This window comes from Mastigoproctus giganteus, chromosome 1, assembly GCF_048544385.1.
Source record: "Mastigoproctus giganteus isolate SK-2022 chromosome 1, ASM4854438v1, whole genome shotgun sequence".
Classification (NCBI taxonomy): domain Eukaryota; kingdom Metazoa; phylum Arthropoda; class Arachnida; order Uropygi; family Thelyphonidae; genus Mastigoproctus; species Mastigoproctus giganteus.
Window position 1 is genome coordinate 281,623,013 of NC_143575.1, and position 23,028 is coordinate 281,646,040.

The window sequence follows — 23,028 nt, forward strand, 5'->3', positions numbered from 1 at the left end:
GAATACGTAATACGGCCGAAAGTAGAAGAGTCCCAAGAAATCTGCCACTCGTCGATAGCCTGAGAGTAAAGTCTCAGGGAGTCCTCTTGTAAGGTCAGATCGTAATCAATTACAAAATTCCCAACCGAAACAGGGGATAAGAACCGTCGTTGAAATTTAAGATATAAAAGAATTAAATCGAAATAAACAGGAAGACGTCCATTAATAACCAGCAGGGCATCCGTAGAAATTGTTCTACATGCCCTACTAGTAGCCAAAAGAAAAGATCTCTGGGACTGAAGAAGATATTTTTGAACTAAAGAAAACTGGGCTCGAAAGCCCCAGGCACCAACAAACTATTGGAATGTATAAGCATCTATAATATAGCCCAAGAGTGGGAGATTTGATGTTCCACAGGGAACGAGCGATATGTATAATCCAGCCAGAAACAGTTTTGATCTTGCCAATAATATATTTACAGTGAGGAATAAAGGAAAGCCGATCATCGATCACCACACCCAAATACTTGTATTCCCTAACCAACTTAATTGCCTGGTTGAGAAGCTTCACCGTAGGGGGTCTATCAAAATTGAGCAGACCTTTCAGAAGAATAATATTAGTCTTGCCTATCGAAATAGAAAGCTTATGAAGAGCACACCACATGTGAAGGTCATCCAAAATGTGGTTAGCTTGAAGTTCTAACTCCGAACGAGAATTTCCAGGGATCAGCAGGGCGAGATCGTCAGCGTAGGCGATATTAGTTATATCCCCATGAGGGGAATTAAGCCATCCATCAAGGACCACGTTCCAGCAAACAGGGCCAAGAACGGATCCCTGAGGACAGCCCCTAGAAACCGGTCTCGAGACCGAGCAAGTGCCCGATGAGACCACAAGGTTTCTGTCCTGAAAATAGCTAGAAATAAGGTTATATATAGGACAGGAGACCTCGGCCTTTCGGAATCTCTCCAGGACACTCTGCCACCAAAGGGTGTCAAAGGCCCCTTTGAAATCCACGAAAAGACCGAGAACGTATTTCGAAGGAGAACTTTTAACAGTATTAAGAAGTAGGTTGATAGCATCAGTAGTTGATCTGCCCTGCGAAAAGCCAAACTGGAAAGAAGAGAAAAGATCTTTAGCAGTATAGTAGCTTTTGAACCTTGCGGCCAGAAGCTTCTCCAAGATTTTTCCGAGGAATGGAAGAAGAGAAATAGGGCGATAAGAAGAAGGAGAGCCAACAGGTTTATCCGGGCTCTTTAGCAAAATTTTGAGATTGGCAGTCTTCCAACGAGTTGGGAAGACGCCAAAGGTCAGGCAAGAATTCATCAGAATGGAAATAATTTGGGGTTTAATCCTCCAGACTCTTTTAATGATGGAGATCTCTAAATTATCTAAACCTGGGCACTTACCATTAGCAAAGGAATTTACCGCTAAGTCAATTTCATCTTGTGTAAAGGGTGGTTCATTGGAAGGACCCTCGTAAGACAGATGCTGAAGTCTAAGTAGGGTTTGTTCATTACTCTCAGGAACTGAGGTATCACTGAGAATGAGTTCATTTAAAATTGCATCGACTGAAGTAGACCACGAAAGCGTCTCAGAAGAATTTGGGACTGTAATCGAATTTTGCGGAACATGAGGATGAAGTTTGGAAGCCATAACTTTATAAGGCAGACCCCAGGGGTCATTCTTGATGGTCCTTTCAACAAGTCGCTCCCATGCAAGAGCCTTCTCTCTGTGAATAGAGTTGAAATACAGTCTACGAGCATTTCTGTAGATTTCTCTAAGCCTGTCCAATTCAATTTGAGATCTATTGGACCTTTTAGCCCTGTTAAGATTCCTTCTAGAAGTTTTAAGATCCTTCCGAAGGGAAGTAAGGGCCGCTGTCCACCAGGGAACTGAATTAACGGACCGTTTCTTTTTAGCAAAACTGAGATCAGAGGCAGCAGTAATTATTTCAGTTATTTTTGCCTCCATGGAATCAGGATCCAAAGGAATAAAATCCGAAATACAATCATCTGTAGCCAAGTTAAGAAAATTAATATCAAATAGAGACCAGTCACAGTCCTTAGTCCTGTAACGGGGGAAATCAAATGTAGAGCGGGATATCAGAGGTCTGCGGGAGGTGACCAGGTCAAAGGTGATCGGATGATGATCGCTTCCCGACCAGGAAGGATGAACCAGCCAATTGTGAACTCCGAGCTGAAAAGAACGATTAGAGAAGGTGATATCGATATGAGACTGACCAGAAGCATTTGAAAAGGTAGGTGGATGTCCACTAGTGTTATGGACGGTTAGGTTTTTTGAGACGATGAAGTCATCGAGAAGAGCGCCCTTTGGAGTGGTAGAGCTGCTACCCCATAAAGGGGAAGATGCATTCGAGTCCGTAGAAATCAGAATAGGAAGACCAGCGAGACGGATAAGAAGGTTCTCCAGGTAATTGAGAAAGGGCTCTATAGGTTGAGCATCTTTCGAACATCGCATGTAAAGGGAAACGAAATAGAAAGAACCAAAAGTACCTTCAAGGCAAGCACATGCCGCAAAATTGGTGCATAAACTGCAAATTTTTGTAACTGTTATGGCAGGGTCAACTATGACCAAAGCCGCCCAAACTCTGGTCACAGCATTGCCTCCAGTACCAGAAGTATCGGGAAGAGATTGTACGATTTTGGACTGAAACGGGAAACCCTTGATCACGCCTCTATAGGAATAAGGCTCTTGTAGAGCCAAAACAGAAAACTTATGTACAGAAATCAATTTATTTACATCATTATTTACAGCCAGGGACCTCTGGCAATTCAATTGTAGCACTTTGACACCAGCAAAAACATTGCTATTTGGTGTACTAGCCATAGTCAGTCCGTAACCTAGTTTGTTCCTGGGCCCGGAGGTATTCTGGACAGGAATTGTCCTTGTACGAATGATTAGACGGTTTCTTTCTCAGCTTACAATTTGGGCACACCACGGGAGAGGTTTTAGCAGGGCATTCAGGAATCTGGTGACCTTGGCCACCACAGTGACCACACGTAAATTCTTTGGATCTGCAATTCTTAGCAGAGTGTCCATATCCTAGGCACTTAAAACAACGAGATGATACTGTAAACTCTTTTACCCCATGGACGGCCCAGCCAATATAAACCTTAGAGTTACCTCCCAGCAAAATTTTCCTAATAGGACCAGAGACATCTAAAACCCAGTGCATTGACCCTTTAATTCGAGCATTCATTTTAAATCGCAATTTGACATTCTTCCTGAAATCCTCCAGGGAAATGTCAGAGTCACGTAGATTTTTATCAAAGAGGTCCTGGAAGAACTCAGACTCATCAGTATCTTTACTGATATCGTAAATGACAACTGTAGGGTTTAGCTTTTTAGGAGCTTCCACTGAAAGCTGTAATTCCTCAAATTTTGGGCAAGCCTTAAGAGATTCTAAATCAGTCCTAGATGCAACCTCAATGATCATCCCTCGATCACGGGCTTTCCTAACAGCTTTAATTTTCACACAACGAAATTCTTCCTTAAATTTGGAAGCAATTTCCTTCTTTACCTCTTCACTAGACTTAAGTTCAGAGGTATCTTTGGGACGAACCACAAGAACATGTTGTGGGGCAGGTTGAGAGACAGTAGATTGCACTGGAGGGGGGACAAAGGATTGCACTGGAGGTCGTGAAAGTACTTGAGCATAAGGTGTAGAAGACTCTGTGGACACAGTGTTTGATTTCGAAGAAAGAGCTGCAGTAAGTTCCTTACATGTATTAAAAGCTTTGAAGAATTTCAATTCTAATGTAGAGAATATCTTCAAGATGCCGTTGGTTGTAGGGGAAGAAACTTTACCAGCTTCAAGTAGGTCGAGCAATTGAATTCTTAGAGTGTGAACCGTGTCACAACAATCCATCAAGGAGTTTTCAGAAAATTCCTCAATGGGGCCAGCAGGAGGTTTAGTTGTAAATTTCTTCTTAAGTAAGTCAGTAAGAGGAATGTCAGGAAGCATATTGCCAGGTATTTCAGGATTCCCAGCAAAGACCTCTAAAGAAGTATCTTGTGAAGAATCCAAGGTGGACTCCACAATAGGGTGCAGAATAGAAGAATTGTCCATATCTGAATCACTAGTGGTATCCATAGTTCAGAGATAACCTTAATAAAAACAAACTCAATAATAATACAGTGTCTGTGGACTCCCAACAGAAAAACCAATATGTTTAAGCCCAAAAGAGGAGAACTGTCTAACTCAGCCAGTTCTCGCCAGGGGGCGCTGAAAAAATTACAGAAAATAAGTAATGATGTAAGGATTCTCCTCACCAAAAATGAGCGAGATCCGCCCAATAGGTTCCGAGTTATAAGCGATTGAAAGGCAAAAAATAACAGCCCAAACAAGCCCAAATTCCAAATTGAAGGCCAGTTTGGGATATGATAACAAAAATAGCTGTATCTCCGGCCCTAATGGACAGAATCCCTCCAAAATTGCTGGAGGGGGTAATCAGGGCAAGAGAAGAACATACACTAAATCTCAGAATATTAGGATCACCCAATACTGAGATATACAACAAACAATATTCAAGTACACTATAACTTATTAACTAGAAATATACAGTAAATGCAATGGTAACCATGGTAACCAAAAACAATAATATATATACAATATAAGTCAACATGGTGCATCTAATATTTTTATCCAAAGATAGTAACACTGTCAGTTAACCCTGAAATAAAATGTCTACTCTGTAACATATATACTCCAACGCTATGTTAGTCTATGGGAGTATCGCGAAATGGCGGCGCCCATACGGAGGCAGCCATTTTAAAAGCAAGATGGAGTCCCAAAAACAAAATGGCAGCTAACAGTTAAGAAAATTGCGCCAAAAAATCTGACCTTTTCAGTCATTGGCCAGAGATTTGGGGAAGACAAGATGGCAGCATTTCTGAAACCAAAACTAAAATGTTTGCGTTTGCAGAGAAAAATAAAAAACAAGACAATGGCTGGCTATTTGCTCAAGAAAAATATGTCATGTAAACCCCAGAGCAACCATCAGCCACCCAGGTGTTCCAAAAAGGTTTTAAGACCGTTATCCACCCCAAGCTTAGGGGGACAAAGGCCACACACAAAAATTCTGACTGTGAAGGGAAAATCAACGTTAATCGACCTCCATTTTGTAATGTTAACTTCAGTAGATATTCACATCAAGCAGCAAGAATTTAAAATGAATAGCATGGCGCCATCCCTTCACTTTCAGAGATAAAAAGAATACAGTCAAACTCACCACAGCTTGTATTTTATGGGGACATATTTTATACAAGGGGGGATGGCCTAAAAACACAAAATCCAGTTAATATCCATTGAGACTATAAAAGCACATCTTAACACATTGAAAGCTATCCAACTAGGGAGTCTGTATAGGAAACAGAACACTGTCAAGCCAGAGATTTAAAAGTGTGTGGGTCGTGAGTTGTGTAAGATGTTGTGCCCACTGTTCCTCTGAATTATTACCGCCGGGCCCCTATTGGGAACCGACGTTGCCCATACCCCGCCACGTGGAGGCTAGCCAGGTGTTACCAGTAAGTGATACTCTTGCAGGTCCTGCCACCTAATTTCCTGGGATTTCAGTGGCAAGGACCTAAAAAAAAAAAAAAAAAAAAAAAAAAAGGTTGAAGTGATCGCGGTAGATTTAGGTAAGATTTCGTTAAAGATCGCTGCGTGGAGTTGTACGCTGAAAGGATGGCTGCCAAGGAATAATTTCACTGACACCATCTGAGCAAACGTTGACATCAGAAGTTTTGAAACAGAAATCCGACCAAGGAAAAGAAGAAAAGAAGTCTCGCAGGTCATCCCATTTTGCATTCTTGTAATGCCAAACAACATGAGGTTGGGAATAGCAATGTGATAAAGGAGAACAGAAAGCTCCATTGAATAAGAGACCATCAGCAAGTTGCGATCTGAGGTACCTAAATGACTACTCACCTCGACCGTGTATTTAGAGTTATTGGCGAGAAAAAGATCAAGCATTAGCATTACCATTAACATTAGTAGAGGCATATGATGCAAGAAAGCCAGCTTATGCCGCATCAGCCAAAAAAAAAAAAAAAAAAAAAAAAAAAAAGCCTTCCACTTCACCCTTCCGTTCGTTCGAAATACCTCTCCAGCTGAGCCTTCAATTTATTTAGGCTATCAACTTACACGGGATGAAAGTCCGTTCCGCCAACAAACTCACTGGCTAAAGGCAAATTCCGCACGACTACCCTACATCTGTCTTTTCTCAATTTGAATTTAGGTCCTCTCATGCGATTATTCTGAGCAAGAGGAAGAATCCCATCAGCATTGAGCATGCTCAAACCATTCAAGGCTTTATACACCTCTATCAGATCACGTCGCTGCTGGTGCCTAGTCTCCAGACACTGTAATTTGCAAAACTTAAGCCTTTCTTCAACACTTTGTTCCATTCACTAATCTTGTTGCCCTTCTCTGTACTCGTTCCAGCAGCTCTACATCCTTCTTGAAATGAGGCCTCCAGACCTGTGTACAGTACTCAAGGTGTGGCATGACCATTGCCTTATAAGAGAGGATAATCCTATCCTTATCAATGCTAGAAAAAGTTCTGTATATCATTGACAAGACACGATGAGCTACTCTTTCAGCCCGTCTGCACTCCTCAGAGAACTTCATATCTGCCTGCACAATTACCCCCAGGTCCTTTTCATTCTCTACCACTGTCAGTGTAGTACCACAGAGTTGGTACGATGCTCTGGGGTTGCTGTTTCCCATATGTAGTATTTTACATTTGTCAATGTTAAACTTCATTTGCCACCTCTGAGCCCATCTGCTCAACCTTTCCAAATCCTGTTGCAGCAGCATACAGTCAGTAGGGTCCTTAACAACCCTGCCAACCTTTGTATCGTCTGCAAACTTGGACATTAAGCTTGATATACCATCATCAATATCAATTTTAAATACAGAAAACAATAATGGACCTAATACTGAACCCTGAGGGACTCCACTAATAACATTAGTGAACGAAGAGCAGTGTCCATTGATTACCACTCTCTGTCTTCTCCCCCTCAACCACACTTTTATCCATAGCAGCAATTTACCTCCAATGCCACACTGTTCCAATTTGTGCAGCAGTCTTCCATGTGCAACAGTATCAAAAGCCTTTCTAAGATCCAAGTATATAATATCAAAGTTATTCCCTGCATCCCGTTCCTTTGTGACTGCATCATAGTATCCAATCAAGTTGGTCAGGCAAGACTTCCCCTTAACAAAACCATGCTGTGTCTGAGCTATAACTGAAGTCTTGTCTAAATGATCCTGAAGTGCTTCTTTAACTAGTGCCTCCATTAATTTTCCTGGAACAGAAGTTAAGCTCACAGGTGTATAATTACCTGGTCTCCCTTCGATCCCCCTTTGTGAATTGGGGATACATTTGCACACCTCCAGTCCATGGTGACCTCCCCTGAGTCCAAGGAAGCTCTCATAATTATGGCTAGGGGTTTGCTTACTTCCTTTGCTGCCTCCTTTAATATAACTGGATAGATCCCATCCACCCCAGGTGCCTTTCCTGTGTTTATCTTCATGTAGACATGTACAGTATCTTATGTAGGATGGCACCTGAACGTCAATTCATTTCTGCCTTTGTACGTGTGTGATGATTACAGAAAGCACTATAACAGGCCAGAAGTGTGTGTAAAATTATGTTCGTGCAGTGTGTGTGTTGTTGTGTTGTTTTGTTGTTTCTGGCCGTTTTGTCACCAGGCAGGCGATCACCTGGAAAGCCTGCCCAGTGTCCGTCAACACCACGGGGAGGTAGACCACAACTACGCATGTATCGCGACCGCCCTCCGAACGCTCTGGTTTACCAGCTCTTACTGCACTAATATCAGAGCAAAAAAAAAATTAAAAAATTAAAAAAAAAATTAAAATAAATAAATAAAATATAAAATTAAAAAAAATAAAAAGAGAAAAGAAAAAAATAGGGGAAAAATACATATATAAAATAAATAAATATATAAAAATAAAAGTAAATAAATAAAATATAAAATTGAAGAAAAAGAAAAAAAAAAAATATATATATATATATATCTGATCCCGCACTGACCAAAAGCCAGTGCCAGCACGGGTCTCCACTAGGAAGGCTAGGATGGGCGCCTTCCCATTCATTTAGAAATTATCCTTGCATTTCTTAAATTTCACAGGAGGCGTCTTACCCCTGCTTCCATTGGTGTTTTTGAAAATAATTATAATAACTCTACCGACCTTGAAGTTTCTCGACTGCTCAGTTTAGCCCTTGATGAGTGGCAGCTCTCTTGGGATGACTCTTCCCTTGGCAGAATTACTTTCTCCTTCCTTCCTAAAGTCTTTGTAAAATCTAAGAATCTTTCCTGGCTTCAACCTGGACTTTTTTCCTCTTTTCTTCTTACGGGTCACGGCCTTAACTCCCGCCTTTTTAGGTTTGGACTGGTCCCCTCTCCTCTTTGTCATTGTGGAGCTGAGGAGACGGTGGAACATTTAGTCCTAAATTGCAACATATATTTAGATTTACGTTACCAGCTCATGTTAGACACTAATGTTTACACCCTAGATGATTTCCCAAAATTTTTGGAAACATCAGAATCCTTCTCAGCTTTTTGTAACTATGATAACTCCGTGTTTAGAAGACGAAAGTTGCTAAACACAGCTCATCCTGTTTAACTCAAAATTTTGGATTATATAAAAAAAAAAAATTATTGTTTAGAATTACAACTTCCTGTTTTTATGTAATTGTGATCTTAATTTTATTATGACTCTCGGAGTTAATAGCCTTGTTAAATCTCAAGTTTTCCTCATTGTGTGTTAAGATACTAGAATTGCAGTTCTAACAAAATCACTGAAGGTTATTAGATTGCTTGTTATTTAGTGTAACTGTTTAAAACTCTTACCAACTATTGTTCAGACAAGTTCTTCTGGGCTTCTCACAAGTCTCGTCCTCTCACTGTAAATTTTTGGAAAATTTTGTAATTAGATGCTAAGTTAAGTTAAGTTATTTTCTTGGTGTCTCAGACACAATTAAATTTGTTTCTTGAGTTTTCCTTTCTCTGGCTGGCTGAGGTTGGGCTCCTCTTCCAGTCGGAGAAAACCTAACTTTCCTCTCTGTTCTTAGTTGTTAATTCATCCTACCGTTTTCTGCTCCTTAGGAGAATATCTCTCTTCTTTCTTTGTCCTACTTCTCCTTCCCATAACTTTCACGGGTTTACCACTGGTTGGAAACCCTCTTTGCGGTTACTAACCCCTGGAGCGCCTCCTCGTGGCAAGGTACGAGAGTCTGGACGCAGGTGGCTTCCGCCCTGCCTCCAGGCTGCAAAGTCTCCAGGGCCGGCAAACAACACCCATCAGAACCTACACTGAAACATACACACATACATTTATACACACTTGCCGGCTATAAATAAACTACAGATGTACACCGGACCGAACCTATTGGTAACTCTCTAGGAGGCTTCCGGATCAGCTAGTGTATAATCTTGCTACCTCTACTCTGCCAGATAGTGACTGGAGGGAGTCCGAGTAGTGTGTATGCGGGGAGCATTGTCGAGGCCACGTTACGTCAAGGATCTGGGTATATTCTTACCACATGTACGCCATATCCAAAAATTTCATTACTTCATACAGCATGTCCCACCCACTTTTTCTTACTATTGAATACACCATGAATTGCCAAACTAATAGAACAAGCTTATCTGCGAAAAGATCTAAACCTCCCAAGGATTTCCTAATTCATTTCACAAATATACGTGGTCTCAATTCTAATCTCAATGATGTCCATTTCCACTTGCAGTCTGCCAAACCCCATGTACTTTTTCTGACAGAATCTCAGTTATCGGTTGATTCAACTACTGCTCATCTCAGATGCCCAAATTATTCGCTGTATGATTCCTTTCGCCTCAAAGGTGGTACTTGTGCATATGTCCGTTCTGATATTCCCTGTCAGAGACTTGGCAATTTGGAATCTCCTCTCTTTGATCTTCTCTGGCTTAAAATCTCTCTACCTCATTGTGTCAAATTCATCTGTTGTCTCTACCGTTCCCCAAACTCCACTAATCACTTGGAGCTCTTTGACTTCCTCTCGTTGCAACTTGACTTTCTCCAGTCCAACTTTCCTAACAGTGAGGTAATTTTCCTTGGTGATTTTAATGTTCACAACTCCAGCTGGCTTCCGTTTTCTAGTCACACCGACCCAGCAGGTCGAGATGCTGAGGCTTTTGCAATTACTAATGACCTAGCACAGATTGTTCATTTACCTACAAGAATACCGGACAATCCGAATCATATAGCCAATACGCTTGATCTTTTTCTCACAAACAACCCTTCTAAGTACACGGTCGAAGTGAGAGGTCCTTTAGGCACTTCAGACCACAACTTGGTGATTGTCTCTTCTCCAATGGAACCTTTATCTCATGGCTATTCCCAACCTCGTGTTGTTTGGCATTACAAGAATGCAAAATGGGATGACCTGCGAGACTTCTTTTCCTTGGTCGGATTACTGTTTCAAAACTCCTGATGTCAACGTTTGCTCAGATCGTGTCAGTGAAATTATTCTTGCAGGAATGGAATGCTTTATCCCACACTCCACTTTAAAATCTCGTCCTTTATCTAAACCTTGGTTTTCCAATAAATGTGCTAAGGCTGTTCAAGAGAAGAATGTTGCATATCGTAATTGGCTTGTTTCTAATCTTCAGTTTCATTTTCTGCCTACACCAAAGCTCGCAACAATTGTAAAGCAGTTATTAATCAGTCCAAACTAGAGTTTGAACAGGCTAAGAATAGAAAACTTGCTTCTTGCCCTAATGGTAGCCGAGCATTCTGGTCTCTTGCCAAAGCTATTGGCCGCAACTTTTGCCCATCTCTGCTTCCACCTCTGTCCAAACCAGATGGTTCTGTTGTCACTTCAGCCAAGGATAAAGCTGACCTGCTAGCATCCCATTTTTTTTTCCAGCTCATGTATTAATGATCTTGGTAAAACACCTCCCACCATTCCCAACACGGTCCATTCAATGCCTCCTGTGGTCTTCCGTCAAAAGGATATCAGAAGGATATTGATGAATCTTGATGCTAAGAAAGCTCCAGGTCCTGATGGTATTTCTCCACTTGTTCTCAAAATCTGTGCTCCTTAACTTACTCCTATTCTTTGCCGCCTTTTTTCACTTTCTTATTCCAAAGGTGTTTTTCCTTCTGCTTGGAAATTTGCTCATATCCAGCCAGTTCCTAAAAAGGGTGACAAATCCCTCCCATCCAATTATCGTCCCATTGCAATTACTTCTACTCTTTCTAAAGTAATGGAGAAATCAATTAACCGCCATCTCTTAAACTACCTAGAAACCTTCCGTCTGATCAACGATCGCCAGTATGGATTCCGTCAGTGTCGATCCACTGGTGATATTCTGGCTTATGTTACCCATTTATGGACTACTTCAATGGAAAGGTTCGGTGAAACCCAAGTAGTTGCTCTTGACATCTCAAAGGCTTTCGATCGTGTTTGGCATAAAGGTCTTCTAAACAAGCTTCCATCTTATGGTTTTCCAACTGTTTTTAGTAATTGGTTATCCAGTTTTCTCTCTGATCGCTCACTGAGGGTGATGGTAGATGGCTCTCTGTCTTATAACTTCTCCACTAATGCCGGTGTCCCCCAAGGTTCAGTTCTTTCCCCCACTCTTTTCCTCTTGTATATCAATGACCTTCTTCCATTGACTGGAAATCCTATCCATAGTTTTGCCGATGATAGCACATTGCATTCAACTTTCCATTTTGAGAAACCTTGCCCTGCTCAATCAGCTTCAACTTCTCGAAAATCTGCTACCAATTCCTTAAATGCCGATCTTCAGGTAATTCTCCAGTGGGGCAAAGACAACTTAGTTGATTTCAACCCTTCTAAAACTCAGTCTTGTCTTATATCTCGCAAAAAGGATTCTCCTGCTCCTATGCTTATCTTTAGTGACACTCCAATTTCTAGGCAAAAGGATATATCTCTTTTGGGAATTACCCTGACTTCTAATCTCTCTTGGCACAAGCACATTACAAATATTGCTTCCTCTGCATCTAAAAAACTTGGTTTTCTCTTTCTCTCTCGGCGTTACTTTTCTTCCAAACAGCTGCTCACTCTGTATAAATCGCAAATCCGCCCTGCCATGGAATATTGTTCCCACATTTGGGGTGGTGCCCCCATAACCTCTCTCAGGCTTCTTGATTCCATTCAGAAGAGGGCAGTTAGGTTAATTAATGATTCATCTTCAACAGAGTCTCTCCACTCGCTTTCTCATAGACGTACTGTTTCTGCTGCATGCCTCTTCTACAGATACTTCCATGGGCACTGTTCTTCTGAATTGGCTTCTATAATTCCCGCTCTCTCTTTCAAAACAGTCCGAACACGTGCCGCCACCTGCCAACATCCATTTACTGTCCAACTTCAAACCCACAGAACCAACTTTTCATCTTCCTCATTTATTCATTCAACTGCCGTTTTCTGGAACAACCTTGCTTCATACATATTTCCTGAAAATTACAATCTACAGAAGTTCAAGTCCAATGTCAACAAATATCTTCTTTCGTCTTCTCAACCTCCAACCCAAGCACGGTACTAAGTACTATAGGTTCTAATACCTCTCGTGTTTGGGGTTCACATAAAAAAAAAAATAAATAAAAAAATAAAAAAATAAATAAACTACAGATGATACAGCGGTATATAGGGGAAACCCTGGAGGCCGCAATCATTACACGAATACCTTGTACCTTGTATAAGCGACAATTGGAAGAAACACAGCTTTGCAGTAGAGCAAGAGCACCCCTAGCATTGTCGCTGTTGTGGGTATTATTGCATCAGGCAATCATATAACCAATCACTGCCTGCAATAAAGATATTTATTCTTGCCACGGCTCCTGTCAGATTCAAAGATCCTCACTATGGATATAGTAAATTTCTTAATAGATTGGTTATTCGACTTTATCTCTTGAAGAAGATATCAAATAAACTTCACTGCCTCTGCTCAAAAGATGTCCTCGTGGGTACGTTACTATAATCATTGTCTGCCCCCACCGTTTGGAAAAGATCCGAGTTTTGTTCTCGTCGATGACGTGAGGAATTTTTATGGATCTTTTTCATAGTGTGGCTGAGTTAGTCGGTTTGGCGAATGTAGAATGGCTTTTTTCTCCCGAAAACTCGGGGTTTTCTTCCAGTAAACTGCTAATCGACCACAGAACACAGAAATTTTGAGACGTGTTATGTACGACGCAATATGCCTAAGTCGCTGATGCGCCTAAAAGTCTGCAACAGCAACTCAAAAGATTTCCTTAATTCCTTGCTATTTAATTTATATGTTGATGACCTCACTAAGATTAACTTTTTGCTGGTTGCTAGAATGTTAATGTACCTGATGAGCACGATAATGTCATGCTCATTGAGTTTTTGCCAAAAAAAAAACAAAAAAAAATGTAAGTACATATCTTCTGTAAATAAATGTTATAATGTCTAATCATTGTAATGTTTTTAATTATACAAAACGCCTAGCATTCTTGTTGCTTTGTTGTCAATGAAATTCCTTATTTTTTATTTCTATTCGCTGGTTGCAATAAAAATATTATACGCTGATGACTAAGACAAAATGGTGTTCAGCTCTTGTCATAATAAGTTGTTTTCTTCAAAACCTCTTACAGATTTGTCCTTGGACGAACTTGAAGATAAACAGTCCGAAACGCCCAGTGCTACTTTTGTTGATTCAGAAAGCCTATCAATTACGCTGTAAAGCAGATTCCACTAAATCGAGTAATGCAAATTAATTTCCCTTCAATTGTTCTTTTCTGCCGCATGTAAATGATATTACTCCATAAGCGTTCAAAAAGTTAGGTTTTATCAAGCGATTCGCTTCTTCTGTGGATAATTGTGCACTCACCAATACCTTATTCACACACACACACTTGAACTCTCTTTCCCGCTTTCGAATATGAGATCCACGCATTTGAAAGTAACAATTCAAAGAGTAATCGAGTACACTTCAAGACACGACAGAATTTAAATTTACAATAACAGTCGCTACTACAAAATCGCAAATTAAACATGAACGCCACTAGCTCATCAAAGGAACCCAAACGAGTTAAAATTCGTATTTAAAATCTGCGGTAAATGTTTTAAACCTTTCACTGATCTGAAGTATTCGGGCGATACACTCGAAGTCAGATTGTTTAACCTCAAATTCGGGCTGATTATGGGATTACCTTCCAATGAATTATCTTCTGGCTTAATCAACCAATTTAATTTCGATCTCCTTTCATGGCTTACACAACAAGCCATCTCGCAACTGAGATGGCTTGTTGTATTACCTGGGTACCTGCCCGCCCACTGATGACGAAGCCAAACAGCTTCGAAACGATCGTCTGGGTGGTGGTACCGCTGAAAATAAATAACAGTAGCCTTCTCTACTAGAGAAGCGTTATTTATTTGAAGTAATTCATTCAATAGTAGCTATCTTGTTGTGAAGGCAACCACATTATGAGATACAATTAAAACGATGCCTTCTACGCTACAATCGTAGCTCTAATATATGGGTTAACCATGGTGTATTTACACCGATATTGTATAGTTAATTATCAAAACCCATAAGGATTATGCCTAGTGCATTTAATTTTCCAAGTAAATATTTATATATCAATGTCTCTAAACAACAGGGGCACAGCGAGTGATAGAGAGAAAGAGATACCCATTAACCACAGGGGTTCACATCTGGTAAATATGGGCTTGGCACACCCACTCGCTCTCTCTCTCTCTCTCTCTCTCTCTCTCTCTCTCTCTCAGGTAACTCTGAATTTTTTTTTTTTGGTTGGTGCAGCATTTTTTCGCCATATGGTTCCTTGCACCATATGGCGAAAAAAAAATAATTAATATAACCGAATGAAGAAAAAAAAGTTGGGAAAGCTGAATTAACAGTTGTCGTGGTATTCAGTTTATTTTATTTTTTCGTTTAGGTTCCTTTTATTTCTTAAGCGAGACATCGGTTGAAGGAAACTAAAAATTACCATGACTGGTCTGCGGGCTGTTCTTCCCATGTTTTTATTAACAATCGTGGTAAGTAGAAATTTACATAAAATCTTTTACTGATATGAAATGATGAACACTCTTTAACAGTGCACGAAATGCTTTAGAATATTTTATAAAATAGGCCGATACAGTAATACCAAAAGGAGGACATGAACTTACACTTCGATTTCAGGAACGTAGATGTTATGCATTTTCGTTCCTGAATTCAGAGTGTAACCTGCCGTCTGAGAGAAACCCTCATTTTTTTTTAAATTTTTATTTTTGTTAAAGCATAAAAGTGTGCTCTTCTGACGACAAGTGAAATTACTCGCAACATACACTGCGTATCGGTTTATTAAACAAAAATTACCAATATTCTGAAGCTTGAGATAAGTATGTTTCTTTGTTTATCATAGTAGATGAAAGTAGTGGAAATGTTATTCCACCAAATAAAATGAGAGACAGAAAATTTAAAACTGAATAGTGATAATTCAGAAGCTATTGTTCTATGTGAACATACTGAAGAAGGTATTTTTAATCTTCCAAGTAACAATTTAGACAATAACGCACCTTCTGACCTAATAGAGAATCAGATGATATTCACCTTATATCAACTAATTTTAGAGAAGTCAAGGAGTCGATTAAAATTGTGTTCTTCAAACTAATGTTCCTTTACAAGAAGGCGACTCTCCCTTGAAGAAAGATTTAGAAGGATACCTGTTCAGCAAAGACAACCAGAATCTGCAGATGAAGGAACCAGTAGGTAGCAGTGATCACAGTGTGCTGAAGTGGGATTTGCTCAAAGAGGTAACTACCATCAAGGGTAGAGGGAAGGGTGTTTGCTTTCGTAAAGGCGAATACGATGGTCCGAGACAGTATTTAAATTCCATACAGTGGGACCAACTGATGATGTTACCAACAGCAAATTCAAAATGGGAAGCATTCAAAGAAATTATCTTGGAAGCTACTAGGCTTTACATACCAACTAAGAAATATTGTTCAAGGTTTAGGCCTAAGTGGATGTCAGATGAACTAATGAGGCATATGGCAGAGAAGAAAAATGCTTGGGATACATACAAATATACACGTGACACAGAAGCCTATGATAGATACAAGTTGATATGCAACCAAGTCATAAAGGAAGTTAGGCAGGCGAAGGCAGATTACGAGAAATCTTTGACAAGGGATGCAAAGAAAAACAGCAAAGAGTTCTTTAGTTTTGTAAACTCTAGAAGGAAGGGGATGAATCACATTGGTCCACTTGATATCGATGGTTCAACTGTTAATGATCCTGCTCAGGTGGCTATCAAACTAAATGTGTATTTTGCATCTAAATTCACATATGAGGAGTTATTCATGAAGGGGAATGCCAGAGGCGAAGTAAACTCTGGCAGTGCACTAGATGATTTTGTAATAACTTAGAGGAAAGTGGAGGAGCAATTGTTGAGGTTGAACATAAAAAAGGCAGCCGGGGTGGATGGGATGTATCCAGTTATATTAAAGGAGGCAGCAAAGGAAGTAAGCAAACCCTTAGCCATAATTATGAGAGCTCCTTTGGACTCAGGGGAGGTACCCATAGACTGCAGATGTGCAAATGTGACCCCAATTCACAAAGGAGGATCAAAGGCTGACACAAGTAATTATAGACCTGTGAGTTTAACTTCTGTTCCAGGAAAATTAATGGAGGCACTGGTTAAAGAAGCACTGCAGGATCATCTAGACAAGACTTCAGTTATAGCTCGGACACAGCATGGTTTCGTTAAGGGAAAGTCTTGTCTGACCAATTTGATTGGATACTATAATGCAGTCACAAAAGAACTGGATGCAGGGAATAACTTTGATATTATATACTTGGATCTTAGAAAGGCTTTTGACACAGTTGCACATTGGAAGACTGCTGCACAAATTGGAGCAGTGTGGAATTGGAGGCAAATTGCTGCTATGGATAAAGGGGTGGTTGAGAGGGAGAAGACAAAGTGGTGGTAACCAATGGACACTGCTCATCGTGGACTAATGTTATTAGTGGAGTCCCTCAGGGTTCGGTTTTGGGTCCACTGTTGTTTTGTATATTTATCAATGATATTGATGAAGGTATATCAAGCTTAATATCCAAGTTTGCAGACCATACAAAGGTTGACTGGGTTGTTAAGGACACTATTGACGCTATGCTGCTGCAACAGGATCTGGAAAGGTTGAGCAGATGGGCTGAGAGGTGGAAAAGGAAGTTTAATATTGACAAATGTAAAGTATTACATATGGGAAACAGCAACCCCAGGGAAACGTATCAACTCAGTTGTACTAAACAACAGTTTAGTACAACAGTACTACAGTGGTAGGGAATGAAACGGACCTGGGGGTAATTGTGCAGGCAGATATGAAGTCTTCTGAGCAGTGCAGACGGGCTGCAAGGGTAGCTCATGGTGCTACCCTTGTCAATGATATACAGGAATTTTTCTAGCATGGATAAGGGGGTGATTATTCTCTTGTATAAGGCAATGGTCAGGCCACACCTTGAGTACTGTATACAGGTCTGGGGTCTCATTTCAAGAAGGATGTAGAGCTGCGGGAACGAGTACAGAGAATTGAAATAAGATTAGTGAATGGGACAAAGGGTAGCTCTTACGAAGAAAGGCTGAAGTTTTGCAAATTACAGTGTCTGGAGACTACTCAGAATAATCTCCTGAGAGGGCATAAATTCAAATTGAGGAAAGACAGTTGTAGGATTGATGTTCGGAAATTTGCCTTTAGCAAGCGGGTAGTTGGGTTAGTGGAACAGACTTCCATCCCTTGTTGGGGAAGTTGATAACCTAAATAAGTTTAAGGCTCAGCTGGACAGGTATTTTGAACGAACGGAGGGGTGAAGTGGAAGTGGTTTTTTTTTTTTTTTTTTTGGCTGATGCTGCCTAAGCTTGCTTTCTTGCATCATATGCCTCTACTAATGCTACGAGGTCTTCTATCTCTCGTCCTTCACCAAAAACTTCCTCTTCTCGTTCTCCTTCCTTTCCAGAACCGCCCAAAGTTTCTTAATCTTCTTTTCTACTAGGAAACACAAAACTCTGTGTTTCCTAGTATAAACAGAGTCAGGGTGGCACCTAGGTAAATGCCCATCTCCACCTTGAACACCTGCGACAGCACAAAATCTCTGTGAAACGGCCTGAAAAAAGTGTGTCTGGCCTCTCCGAACTAGCGAGAAGCCAACACCTGGGCAGCTGCCACCTAATGCCCTTCCCAAGCTCGAGGAGCCAGGTCCGGGTCCATTATTCACTGTCAGTGCTCAGCGCACTAAAATCCCGCACCCGCCGGAAGTAGTGCAATACCAGCGGGTGCCAGCAATCCCGTTCCCAGGTTGCTAATACCTGGGAGCCAGCAAAAAATAAATAAATAAATAAAATAAAATAAAATAAATAAATAAAAAAAATAGATGAAAAAATAATTAAAAAAAATAATAAATAAATAAAAAATAAGGACAAAAAGTAAATAAATAACTAACTAGTGGCAAAATCACTGTACAAAAGCTCGTCACTTCTGAGAAAACAGTATAGTTAAGTTAAGACCGTTAAGTTAATTACAGTTAATTTTCGTAAAAAACCAAAATATTTTCGGCATATTTAAAAAAAAAGATTAATAAGTACGTAAGAACCAACTACAAAACATAACAAAAGGTGCTTTTGCGCAAAACTCATCTTAAGAATTTGTCAAGTTAACTGTTGACAATTTGTCTTGCCCTTCGAATAGATCCTGTCACTGCGAGCAGCAGCCACAATGAGACCACTTCCCTTTGCAGCCAAAATAGTCCGACTGTCATTTTCTGGAAGTCTTCACAATCTTCATTATCGCCAAATAATTGTTCACTCAAACTATACTCGTTCTGTATGAACGCTGGTTTCTTCCAGTTGTTAAGCACTGGAACTTGACCATGGAAGTTTTCCAACAGTTAATGTCACACTTTGTGTAGAACACACTTAAGATCCGATTTTTCATACAACAACCACATTTTCAATGTCCAAAGATCTTCTGGAGCACAAAATGCCGTATAAAATTCAAGATTGAAATTTTTAGGATTGAAATTTTCGTCCTCAGTGGCAGTTAAATGTTATATCCATTTTCGTGATCCATGATACACCAGAGCACACTTGCCATGCAAGTCCTTGAACTTGAATTTGAAATATTCATCCACAATAGAAAGAGGAATTGTTATGTACATAATCTATTCAAAATTTCTGCAAGATAACTATCACAACTTGGTGAAGTTATTCTAGGAAAAACAAAATTTCCCAATTACTCATAAAAATGTTAATATTTGAAAATCCATAACTCTGGAACTAACTGCCAGAGGGAGACAGAAAACCCAGAAAATTAAATGTTTCACTTATATGCAGACGGTCAAAAGTTTGAAATCACAGAAGCTGTGGAAGTGGAGTTACTGACTGTAAACTGCAGACCCAAAATGAGCCCAATTCTTAAAATTTCATACTAATTACATAAACATATATGTAAATTTTTTATCATTAAAAGCTATAAGAGGAATCATTTCCACTGTACTGGATGTAGCAATGAGGCACCTATCCAGGTTTACTTCCACAGTCCAGACAAACAAGTAAACTACTTCTGAAAAAGTTAATTTTAAGATTTCCAGGTCCTCAGAATCAACCAGCAGGAGACTAGATAATTCAGAAAAATCTATATTTATTCGTATATTAATCCGAGAGCCGAAGACCACAATTTATTATCTCTTGACTTCCAGCCATTTATCATTATTACAGATGATGACTTGTCCCAGATAAGTATATGACTCCACCTTTTCAATTACTGATCCTTCAGTCATTATTTCCCTTTCTGTGCCATACTTGTTCATCATTACTTTTGTTTTATTCATCTTTAGTCCAAAATCCTTACTAACTGTGCATAACTGATTAAAATTTTCCTCTAATTCTTTGGGATCGTGGTTTATGACCACAATGTCATCTGCAAATCGTAAATGGTTTAGGTACTCTCCATTCACATTGACTCCTTTCTGCGACCAGTCTAATCTTCTGAAAGCTTCCTCAAGGGCAGCAGTAAACAGCTTCGCAGATGTTGTATCTCCTTGTCGAACTCCTTTCTCGATTTTAAATTTGCTACTGTCTTTGTCTAGTCTAATAAAGGAGGTAGCCTTCTCATATTTTCTTCAAAATAATAATATATGGAATATCTATGCCTTGTCTTTCCAGTGCCCGAAACATTGCCTTATACTGTATGGAGTCAAATGCCTTTTCATAATCCACAAATGCCAGGCATAATGGTGTTTTATATTCATTTGCTTTCTCCATTAGCCGTGATATTACGTGAAGGTGATCCATAGTTGAGAATCCTGTCCTAAAGCCAGCTTGCTCTTTTGGTTGATTCTCATCAACTTTTCTTTCTAATCTGTTAGTAAGGACCCTTGTGAACAACTTGTAGATGTGGGATAACAAGCTAATTGGTCTATAATTTCCAATTTCTGATTTATTTCCTTTCTTATGCAGCAAAACCATGATTTCATTATTCCACTGCTTAGGCGTCACACCTTTTCTAATGCACTTTGTGAAGAGCCTTGCCAGTTTTTGTGTTATGTCTCTTCCTCCCAATTTTAACAACTCTACAGTAACTTCATCTTCCCCCGGGGCTTTCCGATTCTTCATTTTCTTCAATGCATGTTCTACCTCATCAGGAAGAATATCGGATATGTCGTATGTGTTGCTAATTTGCGATCCATCTTTCCCACTGCTGGCATCATTCCCTCGCTCCTTGTATAACACTTTATAGTAGTCTTCTGCAATTTATAAGTACACCATCGCTATTCTTCAGTTTCAGTATCATTTGACTTTCTGAATTACTGCTCATGGCTGCTGATTTACCGTAAATCCTTTGTTTTCCCTTAATGGTTGTTCTACTTTTCTTGTGTTAAATCTTCTTATGTCCTCTCCGAGTCTCTTTCTAATGGCTTTGCATAACTCAGTATACTCAATTTTCTCCTTGTCAGTGTTTATCTTGCTCTTCATTTGTCGTCTTCGGTTCATCATGACAATTTGTTGTTTGCTTGTTTGTTATTTGGTTATTACGAGCTTTAGCAACTAAGGCCATATTGCTCCGGGGATATGCGGTGGTCTTTCCCTGACCTTTCCGCATCCTCAGTATTTGGTGGTCACGGGCTCGAAACCCGGTCTAATCAAGAAGCGTTGCTACGCACTGCTGCTCCTGCCCACCTGGCTACGGCGGTGCCTATCATTATCATGAGAAGTGTTTCTTGACTAAATTTTTTCTTCTTTTGATTTCTTTTTAACTATATTTTTCTTAGGCTTTATCACTTTCAGAAAGTTGTAATATTCCTCGTCGATACCTTGGTCCTAGGCCGTCTGCAGAAGCTGAAACCTGTTCTTAAGTTCCAGTACATACTGCTTTTTCTCTTCTTCTGTTATCTCAAAGACCTTCATATTATTTACTCGAGTCAGTTTTTTCCTTTCTTTTCTTATATCTATATCAAGTGTGCCCCTTACCATTCTGTGATCACTTCCAACATTTACCTTGTTCAGGATGGTAACATCAATCACGATATGTCTTCTGTTAGTGAGGATGAAGTCTATTTCATTAGTTGTTAGTATATTTGGACTCTTCCATGTCCACTTTCTGTTCATCCATTTCTTGAAAAAAGTGTTCATTACTGACAATCCTCGAGATTCTAAGTACACCATCTTTCACCTCTTTCACCATTCCAAAATTTCTCATTATTCCCCTTTCTGGGCTGTTTTATCTCTTTCCGACCTTAGCATTGAAGTCCCCCATAATAATAGTGTAGTGGGTTTTCTGCTCATCTAGAAGACTCTCAATTTCGGTGTACATTTCTTCAACCTCTTCATCATCATGGCTTGATGTTGGTGCATAAATCATTATAACCTTTAGCTTGTACCTCGTAGTAATCTTCACACCCTTGGTGATGTTCTTTTGAATTCCAAAATGTTGTTTTATATATCTTTATGGACCAGAAAAAAGCCAACTCCAGCTTCGCTCCTTTCACTGTTTCCATTGGTGTACAGCAGATTTCCACTCGATGAACTTATAAATGAGAGAGAGAAAATCTTTATTGTACAGTAAAGATACAATAATGTGCCCGCCACAGACAGGAGGCCAGGGGCTTGACAATGATATAGGGTAATATAAAAATATGTACAGTGTAACAAAAAGATAACATAACATGAAATTAACTTAAAAACCATTTAATCATTAACCATTCAATAGCTATGAGTATGTACATAGTTGTGAGGCAGACAGTACACCAAGGTACGTACACGTTCATATGTACAAAGCACATATTTCAGAATATTCACACAAGTCAGAATATTTCACAGGCGTGCATTAAGTTGTTGTATACGGTTTCGCAATTTCTTGTGAAACAATTTTGCCTGCGACGTGCCGTTCTGCGCCTCATAGCAGCTAGCAGGTGGAGATATTGGATTGAGTTGACATCAGGGGCCAAACAAAAGGGGAACAAGTTCGGCCAACGAGCGCCTGTAATTGCGATACGAAGCGAATTTCTGGAGGTCAACTCCGATCATTAGCAGGGCTTGTATTGTACGAAGTACTTGGTCAAGTAGGAATCTGTCACTGATCTTTAGCCTGTTCCGCTGTAGCTGAAGAAGAGGGAAGGAAGTGAAACATGTCACTGACATATATCATACAAGTCAGGGGAGTTGATTTTGCCAACCAGCAGTTTGATACTGGTCACAGTTCTCCTCATGCCGATTATTTGAGGCAGCCGCGGGATTTGAAGTTGATCAGCCATGCTAGTGGTCCTCTGTTGGGGGAAGTCGATGTTTGCGGGTTTCCCAATTCAGTATCCAGTATTCGCTGGCGAGGATGGCTTCATGAGAGAAGGTACTGCGGAGGCCCATATTTGAGAAGCATACAGAACGATAGGATTTCAGGTGGTAGATGACTTTCGTCAACCGGTGAAATACCACCACTTTGCTTATTGGAAGCTTGAAGTGGTGAAACCCATGTTTAGTCTCTA

The 23,028-nt window shown here is 40.0% G+C and overlaps 1 protein-coding gene across 1 annotated transcript in view; it reads left to right on the plus strand.

Annotated features, from left to right (window-relative positions):
* The window catches only part of LOC150092041 (uncharacterized), an 88,000-nt gene that overhangs the window by 22,217 nt on the left and 42,755 nt on the right, over positions 1–23,028 (plus strand). Inside the window, exon 2 of the mRNA XM_090386752.1 lies at positions 14,951–15,050. Coding sequence (XP_090242878.1) covers positions 15,003–15,050 — 48 coding nt within the window. The 5' untranslated portion in view covers positions 14,951–15,002. The remainder of the gene's footprint in view (positions 1–14,950; positions 15,051–23,028) is intronic.